At 42.9% G+C, this 20,557-nt stretch overlaps 1 protein-coding gene across 1 annotated transcript in view; it reads left to right on the forward strand.

The window, feature by feature from the left end:
• LOC137372384 (rho guanine nucleotide exchange factor 25-like) overlaps nt 1-20,557 on the forward strand; it is a 64,762-nt gene that overhangs the window by 40,432 nt on the left and 3,773 nt on the right. The window contains exons 9-11 of the mRNA XM_068036273.1: nt 5,843-5,920; nt 13,241-13,426; nt 20,256-20,427. Of these exons, the coding sequence (XP_067892374.1) occupies nt 5,843-5,920; nt 13,241-13,426; nt 20,256-20,427 (436 nt within the window). The remainder of the gene's footprint in view (nt 1-5,842; nt 5,921-13,240; nt 13,427-20,255; nt 20,428-20,557) is intronic.

Raw genomic sequence — 20,557 nt, forward strand, 5'->3', positions numbered from 1 at the left:
CTGAGGAGCCTTAGGGCATTACTGCAGTGCATCTTGTAGATGGTACACACTGCTGCCACTGTGCGTCGGTGGTGAAGGGAGTGAATGTTTGTAGATGGGGTGCCAATCAAGCAGGCTGCTTTGTCCTGGATGGTGCCGAGCTTCTTGAGTGTTGTTGGAGCTGCACCCATCCAGGCAAGTGGAAAGTATTCCATCACACTCCTGACTTGTGCCTTGTAGATGGTGGACAGGCTTTGGGGAGTCAGGAGGTGAGTTACTCGCTTCAGGATTCCGAGCCTCTGACCTGCTCTTGTAGCCACGGTATTTATATGGCTACTCCAGTTCAGTTTCTGGTCAATGGTAGCCCCTAGGATGTTGATAGTGGGGGATTCAGAGATGGTAATGCTGTTAAATGTCAAGGGGAGATGGTTAGATTCTCTCTTGTTGGAGATGGTCATTGCCTGGTACTTGTGTGGCACGAATGTTACTTGCCACTTATCAGCCCAAGCCTGGATATTGTCCAGGTCTTGCTGTATTTCCACACGGACTGCTTCAGTATCTGAGGAGTCACGAATGGTGCTGAACATTGTGCAATCATCAGCGAACATCCCCACTTCTGACCTTATGATTGACGGAAGGTCATTGATGAAGCAGCTGAAGATGGTTGGGCCCATGACACTACCTTAAGGAACTCCTGCAGTGATGTCCTGGAGCTCCGATGATTGACCTCCAACAACCACAACCATCTTCCTTTGTGCTAGGTATGACTCCAGCCAGCGGAGGGTTTTCCCCCTAATTCCCATTGACTTCAGTTTTGCTAGGGCTCCTTGATGCCATACTCGGTCAAATGCTGCCTTGATGTCAAGGGCAGTCACTCTCACCTCACCTCTTGAGTTCAGCTCTTTTGTCCATGTTTGAACCAAGGCTGTAATGAGGTCAGGAGCTGAGTGGCCCTGGCGAAACCCAAACTGAGGGTCACTGAGCAGGTTATTGCTAAGCAAGTGCCGCTTGATGGCACTGTTGATGACACCTTCCATCACTTTACTGATGATTGAGAGTAGGCTGATGGGGCGATAATTGGCCGGGTTGGACTTGTCCTGCTTTTTGTGTACAGGACATACCTGGGCAATTTTCCACATTGCAGGGTAGATGCCAGTGTTGTAGCTGTACTGGAACAGCTTGGCTAGGGGCGCGGCAAGTTCTGGAGCACAGGTCTTCAGCATCGACTCCGGACCCCATGAAGTCTCATGGCATCAGGTCAAACATGGGCAAGGTAACCTCCTACTGATTCCCACCTACCACCCTCCCTCAGCTAATGACTCAGTACTCCACCATGTTGAACACCACTTGGAGGAAGCACTGAGGGTGGCAAGGGCACAAAATGTACTTTGGGTGGGGGACTTCAATGTCCATCACCAAGAGTGGCTCGGTAGCACCACTACCGACCGAGCTGGCCGAGTCCTAAAGGACATAGCTGCTAGGCTGGGTCTGCGGCAGGTGGTGGGGGAACCAACACGAGGGAAAAACATACTTGACCTCGTCTTCACCAATCTGCCTGCTGCAGATGCATCTGTCCATGACAGTACTGGTAGGAGTGACCACCCCACAGTCCTTGTGGAGACGAAGTCCCGCCTTCACATTGAGCATACTGTCCGTTTTGTTGTGTGGCACTATCACCGTGCTAAATGGGATAGATTTCGAACAGACCTAGCAATGCAAAACTGTGCATCCATGAGGTGCTCTGGGTCATCCGCAGCAGCAGAATTGTACTCAACCACAATCTGTAACCTCATGGCCCGGCATATCCCCCACTCTACCATTACTATCAAGCCAGGAGACGAACCCTGGTTCAATGAAGAGTGCAGGAGGGCATGCCAGGAGCAGCACCAGGCATACCTCAAAATGAGGTGTCAACCTGGTGAAGCTACAACACAGGACTGTCTACGTGCCAAACTGCATAAGCAGCATGCGCTAGACAGAGCTAAGCGATCCCATAACCAATGGATCAGATCTAAGCTCTGCAGTCCTGCCACATCCAGCCGTGAATGGTAAGTAAATCATCAGTAACAAGGAAATTAATGGAACTAAAGAGTGAGAAATTCCCAGGACCTGATGGTTTCCATCTGAGGGTGTTAAAGGAAGTAGGGGAGCACATTGTAGATGCCCTAACTATAGTCTTTCAGAGGTCCCTTGATTCAGGAGTGGTCCCTCTGGATTGGAAAGTTGCACATGTCACTCCACTTTCTAAGAAGGGTGAAAGGGTGAACCAAAGAAATTACAGACCAGTTAGCCTGACATCTGTGGTGGGCATGTTGCTAGAGTCTATAATCAAGGATAGGGTGACTGAACACCTAGAAAAATCTCAGTTAATCAGGGACAGCCAACATGGATTCATGACAGGAAGGTCATGCCTGACAAATCTCATTGAATTTTTTGAAGAGGTGACTAAGGTAGTGGACAGGGGAGTGTCTATGGATGTTATTTATATGAACTTCCAGAAGTCATTTGATAAAGTCCCACATAAGAGACTGTTAACTAAGGTCGAAGCCCATGGAGTTGAGGGCAAATTATTGACATGGTTAGAAAGTTGGTTGAGTGGTCGGTGACAGAGAGTGGGGATAATGGGTAAGTACTCCGATTGGCAGGATGTAACTAGTGATGTCCCGCAGTGATCTGTGTTGGGGCCTCAATTATTCACATTATTCATTAACGACTTAGATGATGGCATAGTAAGTCATATATCCAAATTTGCTGATTATACAAAGTTAGGCGGCATTGTAGACAGTCTAGATGATAGCATAAAATTGCATAGAGATATTGACAGACTAGGTGAGTGGGCAAAACTGTGGCAGATGGATTTCAATGTGGGCAAGTGTGAGGTTATCCATTTTGGACCAAAAAAGGATAGAGCAGGGTACTTTCTAAATGGGAAGATGTTAAGTACAGTCGATGTCCAAAGAGACTTGGGGTTCGGGTGCATAGATCTTTAAAATGCCACAAGCAAGTGCAGAAAATAATCACAAAGGCTAGTGGAATGCTAGCCTTTATATCTAGAGGATTGGCATATAAAGACACAGAGGTTATGCTGCAGCTGTACAAAACCCTGGTTAGACCCCACTTGGAGTACTGTGAGCAGTTCTGGGCACCACACCTTAGGAAGGATATATTGGCCTTGGAGGGAGTGCAATGTAGGTTTACAAGAATGATACCTGGACTACAGGGGTTAAGTTACGAGGAGAGATTACACAAATTAGGCCTGTTTTCGCTAGAATTTGGAAGGTTAAGGGGTGATCTGATTGAAGTCTTCAAGATATTAACAGGAAAAGACAGGTTTGATAAAGATAAACTATTTCCATTGGTTGGAGATTCTAAAACTAGGGGGCATAATCTAAAAATTAGGACCAGACCGTTCAGGAGAGCTGTTAGGAAGCACTTCTTCATGCAAAGGGTGGTGGAGGTTTGGAACTCTCTCCCACAAACAGCAGTTGAAGCTAGAACAGTTGTTAATTTTAAATTTGAGATAGATTTTTGTTAAGCAAGGATATTAAGGGATATGGGCCAAAGGTAGGTATATGGAGTTAGGCCGCGGATCAGCCATGATCTCGTTGAATGGCGGGACAGGCTCGAGGGGCTGAATGGCCTACTCCTGTTCCTATCTTCCAATGTTCCTATAAGCACATCCACTGTTTAAAAAGGAATAAATCCTGTTGCGGTCAAATAAGAGGTAGGGTGAGAGGGGAGCCTGAGACCCCCTCCTTATCTGGTCGTAACACTATTTAAATATTTTAAGGTCTGAAATTGAGGGCTTTAAGGTGAGTTTTTTTCCCTAAACATTCAACTACATCCCTTCAGCCTAAAACTTGTTGATATCATTAACTGCTTTGTTTCTTCAGGAATTTCTCCTTGCCCATCAAATATACCTCTCATCTAAAAATGCTCACTTTGACCCCTCCATCGTTTTTAATTATCACTGCATATCTAACCTCTTAAGGTCATCAAATGCATCTTCACCACACAAATTTGTACCCACCTTTTTCATCACTCTGTTTGAATCTCTTCAGTCTGGTTTTCACAGCATCAAAAAGATGCTAAATATTCTGTGTGAGTGTGTCCTGCAGTGCCTTATCTGTCCTGCCTTCTCTGTGACCTTCATTTTAGTCAGGCTTTCCATCTTACCCCATAGTCCATTTCCAATATCCTATCATGGGTCATTTTTGACTATACCACTGCAACCAATACATCTACAATGGCTTCTCCTTCCTCGCCCACACAGTCACTTCTGGTTACATTCTTGGCTCCTATTATACCTAAACTATATGCTGGCTTTTGGCAGTATTGTTCAAAATGTATGGCATCAATTTCCACATGTACGCTGATGATACCCAGCTTTACCTCTCTGCCACCGTCCTCGGCTGTATGACTGCTACAATGCTGACATTAAGTTGCGGGTGAGCCAGAATGTGCTACAGCTAATTAGCAATACCAAAACCATTCTATTAAACTCTCACCAGAATCTTTGCAGTTTGGCACCTAACTCCATCCCTCTTCCTAAGCAACAGTGTAGAACCTAACAGTGCAAATCCTTTGAATACAGTTTGATCCTGTGCTCAGCTTCAAAACCCACATCCAGTGCATCATAAGGACCACCAATTCTGAAACTTTGACCTATGCATCAGTCACCTCCGGGTTCAACTTCTCCAACTCTCCTCGTTGGTCTCCTGATCACGTCCAATGTAAATTCCAACTTATCCAGAAATCCACTGACTGTATCCTATCATCTATATCTTGCTTATCTATAATTCTGTCTTCAACAACCTCCAAAGGGACATTTTCCCCAGCATGTTGATTTCAAAATCTTTGTCCTTGTTTATAAATGTCTTCATAGCCTCAACACTACAACTTCCTAATTTGCACTTTCCAGGCTTTCAACTCTTGTTGACTGTATGTTTCCCCCTAGATGGATATTAAAAAAGTAATCAAAAATATGGTGCAGTGTCATCAATTTTCTTTCCTCGAGTTGCTTCTTATTTCATTGAGACTTGGTAAAATTGAGGAAGTTCATCCAGAGAGGAGAATTTTATTTTGCTCTTGGGATGTAGACAATGCTGGCAAAGTTGTACTAGCGCTTCAACTATCAAATACCTGCACTAGGCAATTTTGTTCCTACAATCTTGCTGTATTACTACCCACCTTCAAAAGCTTTCTCATAACCCACCTTTTCAAAGCCTCCTTCAGGCACACCCTTTAACTCAGCCCTCAACTTCTGCCCTCAACACAGATGCTGCCAGACCTGCTGAGTGGTTCCAGCATTTCTTGTTTTATTTCAGATTTCCAGCATCCGCAGTATTTTGCTTTTATCTCAACTTCTGCTTGGTGTTCATTCCTCCTTGTGAAGCACCTGCAGATATTTAATTATATTAAAGGCACTCAACTAGTGAAAGTTCTTGGAAGTTTGGCAGCCACATAACATTAAATTCTGAAATTATTGTTAACTGAAAGCACCATTATGTGCATCATTGACTACAGTTCAAATTAAAACAAAGACAAATTGATAAACTGAAATGGGGATACTTAAAGGACAAGGTAAAATAATCTCCATTCCATGGCACTGTCATATTAGATTTTGGCTTAGTGGAACATGTGTGTTCAACTTCACTGTTTATTTTTAAAATATCTTCCAATATCATTTTAATATTATCATTTTGCAATTTATAGGAAAAAATAGAGCTAAGTAAAAAGACACAAACATGTAGAATTGAAAGTAAATCTATTGGATGGATTCCAAAACTATTATGCTAAAATACTTATATCTGCAAAAAATGACATCACCAGAAACTAAGATTGACTTGTGCTTTGTTGACAGAAAGCTGTTGATGTAATGTACCATGTACCAAAACGTTGCAATGATATGATGAATTTGGGAAGGCTTGAGGGTTTTAAGGTAAGTTTTTTCCCCTTTCCTTCTCCCTGTATTATTATTTCACTGGTGCATAACAATACCAGAATTCTATATCCATAAAGTGAAAAAGGTTCAGATTGCACTAGCATATCTCAGGTCATCTTTCTAGTAAGGAGAGTGAGACAGAATGTTCCAGTGTGTTTCTTGGGGGCGGGGTGGGGGTAGGGGGTCAGTCAAGCATACAGGTAGTTTACTTCAAAAAGTATTAGCTGGAGCACCAGCTTTTAGTTTTTCCGCCGTGAAATCTTTATTATCTACTTGGCAAGCAGCTAGAAACTTGGTGCAATGGTTCATATGAAGGGGACTGCCTTACCACTTATGTTCAAGCTCCATAAAATTGTTTTGGGCTGCTACTAATAAGGATGAATCTTTTTCCAAAATAATGATCATATGTAGGACTTAGATAGGATGCAACCCCCAACATTGTAGGCATTTCTTTAAAGCATAGTATTTGTTGGTTTCTGGGCTGAAAATCTAAATCTCAGTAAACATTTCTGTTTAAATTGTTGTTTCGCAGAAAAGTAAAATGAAAGCATTTTGCATAGTGTTACTTCCATAATGAAAATGGCAAATAGAACAAATAATATTTTTGTGTACAGCGTTTGCTGTGTTGCTTCTCAAATTTCACTTGCACAAATCTAAGCAGACGACTGTTAGTAATGTAATCTAAAATGTGGGTAAAGTGTTTTCCTCAAGTTGCTTCTTATTCTCTTGAACTTAGTAAAGTTGAGACATCTAATCCAGAAGAGAATGTTTTTATTTTCCTTTTATTATGTGAGCATGACTAGAGAGGCAACAATTATTGCCACCTGAGCTCCCCATGAAGGTGGTGGTGGACCTTCTCCTTCAACCACTGCTATCCCTGAGGCTATGGTCCTTTCACAATGATGTTAGGCAGGATATTCCAGTTTATTGACCAGTCACAATGAATCAATAGCAATTTATGTCTTGTTATGAACGTGCTTCCATTTTTAAATATTTTTTGAGGACTGATGTTTGAAGATTGTGGAGATGGATTCATTTGGAAGACTGAAGTGATTCCAAAGGTGCTGGACTTTGTTTTTCTTACAAAAAAAGTCACTGGAAGGTCTTGAGCTTTCTGTTTTAAAACAGCCCTACTGGATATCACATGTCTTAAGCTAAATAAACAACTGGAGCCTTGCTGACTAGGGGGAGTTGTTGACAGAAAAGTGACATGTCAAGATTTATGGCGGTCAAAAGTTGGTTTCATTTTGGTTATGGTTTTGAGTCAGTTGGGATTGTAGCCTGCTGAGAGAAGCACCCAGCTCATCCTTTCTCCACCTCTCTAAGAAACTCTGAGAATCCAGTGTGTGATAGCTGAAATCCTTGATGCCGCATTTCTCCTGGAAAGCTTGTCAGACTAATCCTCGACATTGCCTGAAGAGAACTGCTCTAAAAAGATCCCAGTGACAGCTATCTAGGCGTATTTGGGATGCCAGAATAAAGGGACAACTGATATCATTCCATATCTTATTCTTTTCCTTCAAGAATTAACAAGTATTTGGCCCAAGTATCTTTTGTCTTCTTTTGTAAAGAGATCTCTGCAGAGAAAACTTCTTTATTTTTTCTACAACCTGTGTGTGTGTTGGGCTGATTTAAAAGGGAACTTCCATATTTCAATCTGTGTGATAGTGCTTTGCATCTTTAATGAATAAGTCTTGTTTTATAATTGATAATTTTGTTGTTTATTAAAGAAACCTGGTTGGTGGATTTTATTCTGAAATAAAAACTAGAGTATATAATTGGCTGCGTCGGTAACTGGGTAAACATTTAAATATATGTTGTGACCCGTGGAGAAGTGGAACTAAAGAAAGACAATGCACTCCTCCCGCCTTGGTCATAACAGTCTCCGCCCCTGTCTCAGCTCATCTGCTGCTGAAACCCTCATCCATGCCTTTATTACTTCTAGACTTGAATAAACTCCTGGCTGGCCTCCGTAAACCTAAGGTCATCCAAACCTCTGCTACCTGTGCTCTGACTCACACCAAGTCACGTTCACATATCAGAACTGTGCTCACTGACCAACATGAGCTCCCGATTAAGCAACGCCTTAATTTTAAAATTCTCATTCTTATTTTCAAATCCCTCCATATCCTTCCCCTTCCCTACCTCTGCGATCTCCTCCAGCCCTACAACCCTCCAAGGTATCTGAACTCCTTCAATTTTAGCCTCATGAGCATCCCTGATTTTAAACGCTCCACCATTAGCAGTTGTGCCTTCAGCTGCCAAAGGGTGGTAAAAGTAGGAATGAGACCCATTAGGGACCTAAAAAAGGATTTACGCATTAGGCTGAGGTACTAATTGAGTACTTCACATCTGTCTTTACCAAGGAATAAGATGCTGTCCAAGTCATGGTGAAAGAGGAGGTAGTTGAAACACTGGATGGGCTAAAAATTGATAAAAAGGAGGTATTATATAGACTAGCTGTACTTAAAGTCGATAGGTCACCAGGACTGGATGAGATGCATCCAAGGATACTTAGGGAGGTAAGGGTGGAAATCTCAGAGGCACTGGTCATAATCTTCCAATTCTCCTTATATACAGGCGTGGTGCCAGAGCAGTGGAGAATTGCAGGTGTTACACCGTTGTTCAAAACAGGGTGTTAGGACAAACTCAGCAACTGCAGGCCAGTCAGTTTAACCTGGTAAGCTTTTAGAAATGATCATTTGGGATAAAATTAATAGCACTTGGACAAATGTCAATTGGTTAAGGAAAGCCAGGAAGGATTCGTTAAAGGCAAATTGTGTTTAACTAACTTGCTTGAGTTTTTTGATGAGGTAACAGAGAGGGTTGATGAGGGCCTTAAGAGAAGTGGTTGCAGAGATAGTGGATGCATTGGTTGTAATCTTCCAAAATTCCCTAAATTCTGGGAAGGCCCCAGCAGACTGGAAAACTGCAAATGTAACACATCTTTTCAAGAAAGGGGGGAAAAAACAGAAAGCAGGAAACTATAGGCCAGATAGCCTAACATCTGACATCAGGAAAATGCTAGAATCCATTATTATGAAAGTAGTAGCAGAACATTTAAAAAATCATAATGCGATCAGGCAGAGTCAACATGGTTTTATGAAAGGGAAATCATGTTTGACAAATTTATTAGAGTTCTTTGAGATGTAACAAGCAGGGTGGATAAAGCAGAACCAGTAGATGTAGTGTATTTGGATTTCTAAAAGGCATTCAATAAGGTGCCTGTCATGCTCGGCCCCCATCTGCCAAGAATGAGGCACATTAATTTTGTCATGAACATTGATTTTTAAACTGTTGCTGGAGCGAGGAAATGACTTATTAAACAGATTAGCCATGTCTGGAAAAGTCATTTGCATATTAACAGACAGTGCTTGGAAGGGCAAAAGACCATTCCCTGACACATTCAACTCACAATGGACCTTTATCACCAGGGATTGTGTGCAAGAGGAGCATGCCAGAGACTGCTAAGGTGATACAATCCAGGAATGGTTAGACTAGCTGGTCACATAACTAACTGGTGGTTCCAGGGTTTTTTGAACTAGCCACAGAGAATTTGAACTCAGAAAGACTGGTTGCTCCTGGACTGTGAAGATCTTTCCTGTCTGCTCCCATCTTTTTCTCACAAGCCTCTGAATCCATTGAAGACACATGAACCCCAAGAGAGAAAAGTCTCCTACAGCGAACAAGGTTCAAGAAGAATACTAGGTCCCAATGAAAAGCAAGATCTACCTACAATCAAGGACTCTACAATGAGCTCGAAGAACAATAACAAAAACTCTTCAAATATTGCCTCAAACCTTTCCACTTTATTTTTCTTCTGCTCTTTTCTGTCTCTATTAGCATGTGTGTATTGTATATGCATGCTAGCGTGGGTACGTCGTGTATCCATAGGCGTCAACCGAATTAGAGTTTAAGTTCAAGTTTAATAAATTTCAACTTTTCTTCATTGAACCTAAGAAAACCTGTCTGTGCTGGTTTCTTTGCCTTATAGTTGGAAAGCGGTGAACAAGGATTCACCAAGGGGGAGCTAAAACAGTGTTTTAAAAATTAAACCCTATTAGGGTAAGACCAGGTGAAAGCTGAGAGGGACCCCTCAACCCCTTTCTCACCTGGTTGTAACAGTGCCACATAAAGGATACTACATAAGGTAAGAGCTCATGGTATTGGGGTGATACGTTAGCATAGATAGAGGACTGGCTAACTAACAGGAAAGAGAGAGTCAGGTTAAAGGGTCATTTTCCGGATGGCAAACTGTAACTAGTGGAGTGCCACAGGGTTTAGTGCTGGGGCCTTAACTATTTAGGATATATATCAATAACTTGGATGAATGGACTGACTGTATTGTAGGCAAATTTTCTGATGATATGAAGATAGGTAGGAAAGCAAGTTGTGAGGAAGATTAAATTAAGTTAAGTTAAGAGGTAGGTTAAGTGAGTGGGAAAAAATTTGGTAGATGAAGTATAATGTGGGAAAATGTGAGGTTGTCCACTTTGGCAGGAAGAATAGAAAAGCAGAATATTATTTAAATGGAGAGAGACTGCATAATGCTTCAGTGCAGAAGGAGATGGTGGCGTAGTGGTAATGTCACTGGGCTAGAAATCCAGAGGCCCAGACTGACACCCTGTGGTCACAGGTTCAAATCCTGCCATGGCAAGTGGTGGAATTTAAATGTAATTAATTAGTAAAAACAATCTGGAATTGAAAGCTACTCTCAGTAATGGGTCATGAAACTTTCATCAATTGTCATAAAAACCCATCTGGTTTGCTAATATCCTTTAGTGAAGGAAATCTGCTGTCCTTAACTGGTCTGGCCTACTTGTGACTCCAGACCTACAGCAATGTGGTTGACTCTTAACTGCCTAGCAAACCACTCAATTCAAGGGGAATTAGGGATGGGCAACAAATGCTGGCCTTGCCAGTGACGCCCACATCCCATGAAAGAATAAAAAAAACCTGGGTGTCCTTGTATATGAATCACAAAAAGTCAACATGCAGGTACAACAAGTAATTAGGAAGGCAAATGGAGTGATGGCCTTTATTGCAAGGGGGATGGAGTATAAAAGTAGGGAAGTCTTGCTACAACTGTAGAGGGCATTGTAAAGGGATACAGATAGGTTAAGTGAGTGGGCAAAAATTTGGTAGATTAAGTATAATGTGGGAAAATGTGAGACCGCACCTAGAGTACTGCATACAGTGTAAGTCTCCCTATTTAAGCAGGGACATATTTGTATTGCAATCAATTCAGAGAAGGTTCACTAGGCTGATGCCTGGGTTGAGGGATTTGTCTTATGAGGAAAGATTGACCAAGTTTGGTCTATGGTCATTGGAGTTTAAAAGAGTGAGAGGTGATCTGATTGAAACGAGGAGGCTTGACAGGGTAGATGCTGAGAGGATGGTTCCGCTTGTGGGGGAATCTAGAACTAAGGGGTACAGTTTCAAATTAAGGGGTTTCTCATTTAAGATGGAGGTGAGGAGAAATTTCTTCTCTCAGAGGGGCATTAGTATTTGGAATTCTCTTCCCCAGCAAGCAGTGGAGGCTGAGTCAATGAATATATTCAAGGCTGAGTTAAACAGATATTTGATCTACAAGGGAGTCAAGGGTTATGGGGGCAGGCAAGTAAGTGGAGTTAAGGCCACAATCAAATCAGCCATGATCTGATTGAATGGTGCAGCAGGCTCGAGGGGCCCAATGGCCTACACCTGATCCTATTTTCAATGTTGTTCTCAATGTTGTGGTGTACATAGACTTCCAAAAGGCATTTGATATAGTGCTACATAACAGGCTTGTCAGCAAAGTTAGAGCCCAACGAATGAAAGGGACAGTAGCAGCATGGATACGAAATTGACTGAGTGATGGGAAACAGAAAGTAGTTGTGAACGGTTGTTTTTCAGACTAGAGGAAGGTATATATTGGGATTCCCCAGGAGTCGGTGTCAGGACTCCTGCTTTTCTTAATATATACTAATGACCTAGACTTGGGTGCACAGGGCACAATTTCAAGATTTGCAGATGACACAAAACTTGGAAGTATTGTAAACTGTGGGGAGGATAGTGATAAACCTCTAGAGGACATAGGCTCCTCGGAATGGGCAGATACATGGCAGTTGAAATTTAATGCAGAAAAGTATGATGTGAATCATTTTGGTAGGAAGAATGAGGAGAGGCAATATAAATTAAAGAACGCAATTCTAAAGTGAGTTGCAGGAGCAAAGGGACCTGGGGGTATATGTGCACAAATCACTGAAGGTTGCAGAGCAGGTTGAGAAAGTGGTTAGTAAAGCATTTGTGATCCTGGGCTTTATAAATAGAGGCAAAGAGTACAAAAACAAGATTAGGTCATTAAAAGCTTCTTGCACTGAAGCTAGGAGCATGACACAATGCTCATGCTGCTGACCTCCTGGGACACATCCAGCCATGCCTATTTGTAACAGCAGCAGGTTTCTTCCTCCTGTTGCTGGGAAAGAATATCTTTCTCCAACTTCTTGCTGTCCCAGCAGTACACCAAGGGAGGAATCATTAAAGTGGGGCACAGTCAATGAGCAACCAGAGTCCATACTCTGTAATTCCTGTCTCTGGAATCTCCAACTCCTCCAAATTCCATCTTTGGATTGGGCCTTTAAATACTCCAGTTGAAATTGTGTCCTGTGGATCCACACCACGTGTGTTGCTGTGCATATGACACCAAATCCGGAAGTAAAATTGTAATGACATGCCTGCGTCAAAACACGATAAATAGACATGCTGAAATCACTTCCAGGTTTCTCAAGCATTAGCAGATTCCCACCCAATGCACCTCAGGTCATTTGGCCTATTGTGCCTGTGCCAGATCTCTACAAGAGCTATTCTGCTTCCACTGCCCTTTCCTCATATCGCTTACTTCATTAAAATTTAACTATTTTCCTTTTAAAAGATTATGGATTCTGCTTCCACCACTATCTTTGCCAGGACATTCCAATCTTCCTGCGATCATATGGATTTGTGCAAATAGTTCCATGTAGCAGTGAATTCCCCATCTTCACCAGATATGAACCAACCTGCCATTTCTCTTTCCTCACCCCAGAAATGAACAATCAATTGAGCAGCTTTTACGTCACTTTTTAACGGAGAAGCACTGGTGGAGGCCTAATATGAGATGACATGTCTGCTGCATCCCTATTGGTGAATGCATGTTGAGGAGTAGAATCCCAAAAAGGAAAGAAGAAATATTAATCTTATTTTAGAAATAGGTGCAGAAATCCTTTATATTTTGAACATAAAATGGTAAAATGATGCTCGACAGAATTGAATCAGTTCTGAACTATTTATTACTTCCAGAGCAAACTCACAGCACAGGGGAAACTGCTACAACAGGATACATTCCTCGTGATAGAGCAAGATTCTGGAGTTCTGTCACGAAGTAAGGAGCGACGAGTTTTCCTCTTTGAGCAGATTTTAATCTTCAGTGAACTACTGAACAAGGGTTCCTCAACACCAAGGTATCAATTCAAGCAGAGCATTAAGGTAATATGCAAAGGAGTAAATAAAGATTGCAGTATAATTATGCTCAGTTCTTCAGAATCAGCCCACAGAGTGGGATCAGAATATAACAGATTTTATTTTTTTTAATATGGTGATAAAAACCTATGTAATTTTAATCATTGTATGGGTACTGACAGCTTTCCCTTATCTAACCCAAATGGTCACTCTTAATGTGTGAGCCTGGACAGTCATGGTTTGACACTCTGTTCAACAATGGAAAGCATCATATCAGAGTACTGTTCTCCCATCTATGACATGGAATTTCTAGCAGGGGCCACTGGATAGCAGTTGAATGCATTTACCATTCCTGATGTTTTTTTACGTCCTTTGTTTGCTTAGCCTGAGGACACAAAGATTAATTTAGACAGATCCAAAACTTGGAACTTCCCTGGTGTGGTTCGCATGAGGCACAACTCACTGGAGTTGATTCCCTGCCCATCCATTCCCAGGTCCACATTCTTACTAGTGCTCAGTATTTTAGTGACTGGCAGCCTTTCTGACTCATCAACTACTTCCTCTTGTGTGGGTGTCTCTAAGCTGGTCTCGTCGGGTTCGGGTGGGGTAGCCAGGCCTTAACGCTGTGCTTTAACTGGCTGCAGCAGAACTGAATTTCCCTCCCACCCAATGGCAATAAATGTATTAGGAGCGGTAGTACCATCCTAAACCTACCTGTACAGCAAATGAGGGACACTGATGCTCAGTTTGGCTTCTGCCAGGGTCACTTGGCTCCAGACACAGAAAAAGCAGCTGAATTCCAGAGGTGAGGTAAGGGTGATTAGCCTTGACATCAAGGCATCATTTGGCTGAACGTGGCATCAAGGAGCCCTAGCAAAATTGAAGTCAACGGGAATCAAGGGGAAAGTCTCTGCTGGTTGGAATCATACCTTGCACAAAGGAAGATGGTTGTGGTTGTTGTAGGTCAATCATCTCAGCCCAAGGACATCGCTGCAAGAGTTCCTCAGGGTTGTCTCCTAGGGCCAACCATCTTCAGTTGCTTCATCAATGACCTTTCCACCAACATAAGATCAGAAGTGGGGATGTTTGCTGCTGATTACACAGTGTTCAGTACCATTCACAACTCCTCAGATATTGAAGTTGTTCATGTCCGCATGCAGCTAGATCTGGACAAAAATTAAACTTGGGCTGCTCTGCGGCAAGTAACATTCACACCACACAAGTACCAGGTAATGACCACCTCCAACAAGAAAGAATCTAACCACCTCCCCTTGATGTTGAACAGCATTACCATCGTTGAATCCCCCACCATCAACATCATGGGGGTTGCCATTGACCAGAAACTTAACTGTACCAACCATATCAATGCTGTGGCTACAAGAGCAGGTCAGAGGCTGGGAATTCTGCAGCGCGTAACTCGCCTCCTGACTCCCCAAAACCCGTCCACTATCTACAAGGTGCAAATAAGGAGTGTGATGGAATACTTTCCACTAATTTGGATGAACAACACTCAAGAAGCTCAACACCATCCAGGACAAAGCAGCCCGCTTGATTGGCGCCCCATCCACCACCTTAAATATTCATTCCCTCCACCATGAGCGCACAGTGGCAGCAGTGTGTACCATCTACAAGATACATTGCAGCAACTCGCCAAGGCTCCTTCAACCGCACCTTTCAAACCCCCAACCTCTAAAACAAGGCCAGCAGATGCATGGAAACACCACCACCTGCAAGTTCCCCTCCAAGTCATAAACCATTATGACTTGGAACAGTATAGCCCTTCCTCCATTTTTGCTGGGTCAAAATCCTGGAACTCCCTTCCTAACAGCACTGTGGGTATCCACATGGACTGCAGCAGTTCAAGAAGGCAGCTCACCACCACCTTCTCAAGCGCAATTAGGGACGAACAATAAATGCTGGCCTTGCCAGCATTGCTTACATCACATGAACAAATTTTAAAAAGAGGAAATTACACAAATTGATGTGTGTAGGCAGTATTTCCACTATGCCAACAGGTGGAGAAATATGCCCAGTTAGTCATTTAACTAAAATAATACACTCATCATAAACAGCTTCCAGAAGTCTTGTCTACACAAAACACAATTTTGCAGTAAGTAAGCACCAATTTGCAGTAAGTAAGGAGCCTACAGTTTTATAACCAGCCACTCAATTAAAGATAATAACATTCTCCAACATAAATTCTTTTTATTTAGCTTGTCACATAACCAAATTATACAACTTGCATTGCAGTGATGACATTTGTACTTAAGGGAGACATTGTCCTATTTTAGAACAGTTTCAGTTTAATAATTTGGATTATCAGAATAGCAGCAACTTAATTTGCATTAATCAGGCTGTGTGTGGACTATTGTATTATCATTTTAAATGTGAACAAAATTAGAAATGACTTTTTTTTAGTAATTTTCCTCCTCTGAAAGTGCGAATTTAGCTAGGATACAATTCTACTGGATACTTAGCCGGAGTCGACACTTTTCATGTGCAAGTCCAGATAGTGAGTATCAGAAGACTAGCCCATCATGGAGTACATTACAACCAAGCCCGATCCTATTCAAAACTGCATGATTCTGCCACTCTCATGACCTGGGATACAAATTGTATCTTCCCAAAAGCTGCCCGAGTTGAAATCAACTAACTCAGAATCATAGCATGGTTACAGCACAGAAGGAGGTCATTCGGCCCTTCGTGTCTGTGCCAGTTCTCTGCAACAGCCACTCATCTAGTCCCACTCCCCCACCTTTTCACCATTGCTCTGCAATTTATTTCTCTTCAGCTGATTATCCAATTCTCTTTTAAAGGTCTCGATTGAATCTGCCTCCACCACACTCTCAGGCAGTGCATTCCAGATCCTAAGCACTCACTGCATTAAAAAAAATTTCCTCATGTCGCTGTTGCTTCTTTTGCTAATCACCTTAAATTGGTGTCCTCTGGTTCTGCATCCTTTGGCTGATAGGAACAGTTTCTCACTATCTACTTTATTCAGACCCCTCATGATTTTGAACACCTCTATCAAATGTCCTCTTAATCTTGTCTTCTCCAAGGAGAACAGCCCCAGCTTAAAGTCATAGAGAGATACAGCACCGAAACAGGTCCTTCAGCCCACTGAGTCCATGCTGACCATCAACCACCCATTTATTCTAATCCTACATTAATCCCATTTTCCCTTTCACATCTCCACAATTCTCCGACCTACACTAGGGGCAAATTTTTTTTACAATGGCCAATTTACCTATCAACCCACAAGTCTTTGGCATGGGGGAGGAAACCCACACAGTCACAGGTAAAACTTGCAAACTCTGCACAGGCAGTACCCAGAACCGAACCCAGGTTGCTGGAGCTGTGAGACTGCAGTGCTAGCCACTGCACCACCCTTCTCCAATCTCTCTATGTAACTGAAGTTTCTCATCCCTGGAGCCATTCTCATGAATCTTTTCAGCACCCTCTCTAATGCCTTAAGATCCTTCTTAAAGTGGGGTGCCCAGAAATGGACACAATACTCCAGTTGAGGCCAAACCAGTGTTTTTTACAGGTTTGTCATAACTTACTTCTTCTTGTACTTTATAAAGTATTTATTTATAAAGCCTAGGATCCTGTATGCTTTATTAACCACTTTCTTAAACTGCCCTGCAACTTTCAATGATTTGTGCACATACACCCCAGGTCCCTCTACTCCTGCACCCCCTTTCGAATTGTACCCTTTAATTTATATTGCCTCTCCTCATTCTTCCTACCAAAATGAATAATTTATTTATTTGCCGACCAACAACCACCCATTTTATACTAATCCTACATTAATCCCATATTCCCTACCACATCCCCACCTTCTCCTACCTACACTAGGGGCATTTACAATGGCCAATTTACCTATCAACCTGCAAGTCTTTGGCTGTGGGAGGAAACCGGAGCACCCAGTGGAAACCCACACAGTCACAGGGAGAACTTGCAAACTCCACACAGGCAGTACCCAGAACTGAACCCGGGTCGCTGGAGCTGTGAGACTGCGGTGCTAAGCACTGCGCCACTGTGCCGCCCCAAAATTACTGCGATGGCCAGGACTTTTCTACATTAAATTTCATCTGCCACTTGTCCGCCCATTCCACCAGCCTGCCTATGTCCTCTGGAAGTTTATCACTATCCTCCTCACAGCTCACAACCCTTCCAAGTTTTGTATCATCTGTAAAGCCAGAAAACAAGCATTCAGGTGCAGCAAACAGTTAGGAAGGCGAATGGTATGTTGGCTTTCATTGCAAGAGGATTTGAATACATGAGCAAGGATGGCTTACTGCAGTTATACATGGCTTTGGTGAGACTACATCTGGAGAATCATGTGCAGTTTTGGTCCCCTTATCTGAGGAAGGATGTTCTTACCATGGAGGGAGTGCAAAGAAGATTTACTAGGCTGATTCCAGGGATGGCAGGATTGACGTATGAGGAGAGATTGGGTCGACTAGACCTATATTCACTAGAGTTTAGAAGAATGAGAGGGGATCTCATCGAAACCTATAAAATTCTAACAGGACTAGACAGGCTAGATGCAGGGAGGATGTTCCCAATGGCTGGGAAAACCAGGGATCACAGTCTCAGGATACGGGGTATGCCATTTAGAACCAAGATGAGGAGAAGTTTCTTCACTCAGAGGGTGGTGAACCTGTGAAATTCTCTAACGCAGAAGGCAGTGGAGGATAAGTCATTAAATATATTCAAGAAGGAGATAGATATATTTCTTCATGCCAAAGGGATCAACAGATATGGGGAGAAAGCGAGAACAGGGTACTGAATTAGATGATCAGCCATGATCTTTTAGAATGGTGGAGCAGGCACGAAGGGCCAAATGGCCTACTCCTGCTCCTATTTTCTATGTTTCTATGTGGCACTTTATCAATTCCTCTTGCAAGTCTATGTACCCCACATCAACTTCATTCCCATCATCAACCCTCTCTGTTACCTGATCAAAACACACAAGCAAGTTAATTAAACACAATTTACCCTTAACAAATCCATGCAGCCTTTCCTTAATTAATCTATATTTGTCCAAGTGACTATTAGTTTTGTCCCGAATTATCAGGCTGGATTTTAATGGCCTGCCGCCAATCTTGGTGGAGAGCACAAAAAAGAGCGGGCCGCATGCCAAAGTGCCACCGTAATCTCAAGCGTGGTGGCTCATTTAAATAGCTGGGGCAGCCGCGCCCCTCCCCTCCTAATCACGTGGAGGGGGCAGGCTGTTCTTCCCCAGCAATGGCCTCAGCTGCCTGTGCGCAGGCACTAGCGCCATTTTTAAAGGGGAGCCAGCCCTACCGCCCAATGTAAATTTTTAAAGTCCTACCCCGAAAATTAAATAAATAAATTTCTAACACCCCTTTCCCACCCCCCCCCCATAACAATTATAATAACTGTTTGCCCTTTCCCCCCAAAACACTTACTTGTTACATCTGACTTTTCCCCCCAAACTGCAAAAAGCTTAAGATTCAACCCTTCCCACCATACCCTAAGCCCATTACTATATTTGACCCCGTTCCCTCTCCCCTGCACTGACAAACTTACCTTCTCCCACCTCCCCATCAGTGTGGCGCCACATTTCTCCGGATGGGAATCTGAAGGCACGGGAATGCCAGCCGCCGCGCCAAAGATCGTGGCAGGCCCGCAAGATCGCAAGCAAGTCTATTTCAATTTAACAATTTTATTCATTTGACGATTTAAATTGTGGTCCCATCACACAGCGGTGGGGGTGGGGGGGTGGAGGGGCCACCACGGAGTCTCGCCTCTGCTGGGAGCATCGGGTCGGGCCGTCTCGGCGTCAAGGTCCGTGGTGGGCCTCATCCAGAGCCATCTTCAGGCACCCCCTGCCACGGAACGCAATGCCTGGGAAGAACAAAATCCCACCAAGGTTAAAATGACTGGCCTATAGTGCTGGGTTTGTCCTTACACCTTTTTTTGAACAAAGATGTGACATTTGCAATTCTCCAGTCTTTGGCATCACCCCTATATCTAAGCAGGATTGAAAAATTATGTTCAGTGCCTCCGCAATTTCCACCCTTACTGCCCTCTGGATTCTCGAATGCATCTGATCAGGTCCTGTTGACTTATCAACTGTAAGTACAGCCAGCCTATCTAATACCTCCTCTTTATTAATCTTTAGCCCATCCAGTGTCTCAACCTCCTCCTCTTTCACCATGACTTGGGCAGCATCTTCTTCCTTGGTAAAGACAGATTCAAATGTGCTCAATTAGTAGCTCTCATTCCAGAGGAACCATCGCTCAGAACTGAATACTGGTTGGTGAGTGAGATGCACTCAGGGGACTCCTGCAGTACCTGCCTGGTGCTTCTTGACTGGTTGGTGGCCACTCATTCACTGTCTGCCTGCATACCCTTAAACTTTGGGGTGTACAAATTGGAGATTTAATTGGTATATTAATCTATATTACACCTAGCAGTGTCTTTACTCATCAAGCTATTATGGGAACTGCTACAAGGTTCACATATTACATTAGTAATGTCTCATTGAGGAATCCTGCTACGACCTGCAGATTAAATTTTGCTCCTGAAGTAAAATAAACTCTGGACTAGGGGTGAGGTGAGAAATGTATTTACACAACATATTATGATCCAGAATGCACTACCTGGAAGGGAGGTGGAAACAGATTCAATAGTAACTTTCAAAAAGGGATTTGGATGAATACTTGAGAGGAAAAACATTGCAGTGCTATGGAGAAAGACCAGGGGAATGGGGCTAATTGGTTAGCACTTTCAAGAGCCAGCACAAGCATGATGGGCTGAACTGCCTCCCTCTGATTCTAATTTGTTCACCTTTACAGCAGTTCATTTGTCTGATCTATTTCAGATGAATAACCTAAAAATTGAGGATAACGTGGACAATGAACTTTGCAAGTTTGCTCTGATATCCCATGGAAGTGCTAAGCGATTCATCTTACAGGCACCAAACACTGAAATCTGGCAAGCTTGGATTCGTGATATCAAACAGATCCTTGACATTCAACAAAGGTTTTTGAATGGTATGCAGATCTTGTATCCTATTTATTTTTTGCACCATATTATACTCATTAGAAATTTTAATTCATTTCCTGAGGAGCACCCCCCCAACACCACAAAAATAAGCCTGCTGCTCACCCACTTAATTATCCC

This window comes from Heterodontus francisci, chromosome 7 (assembly GCF_036365525.1).
Source record: "Heterodontus francisci isolate sHetFra1 chromosome 7, sHetFra1.hap1, whole genome shotgun sequence".
Classification (NCBI taxonomy): Eukaryota; Metazoa; Chordata; class Chondrichthyes; order Heterodontiformes; family Heterodontidae; genus Heterodontus; species Heterodontus francisci.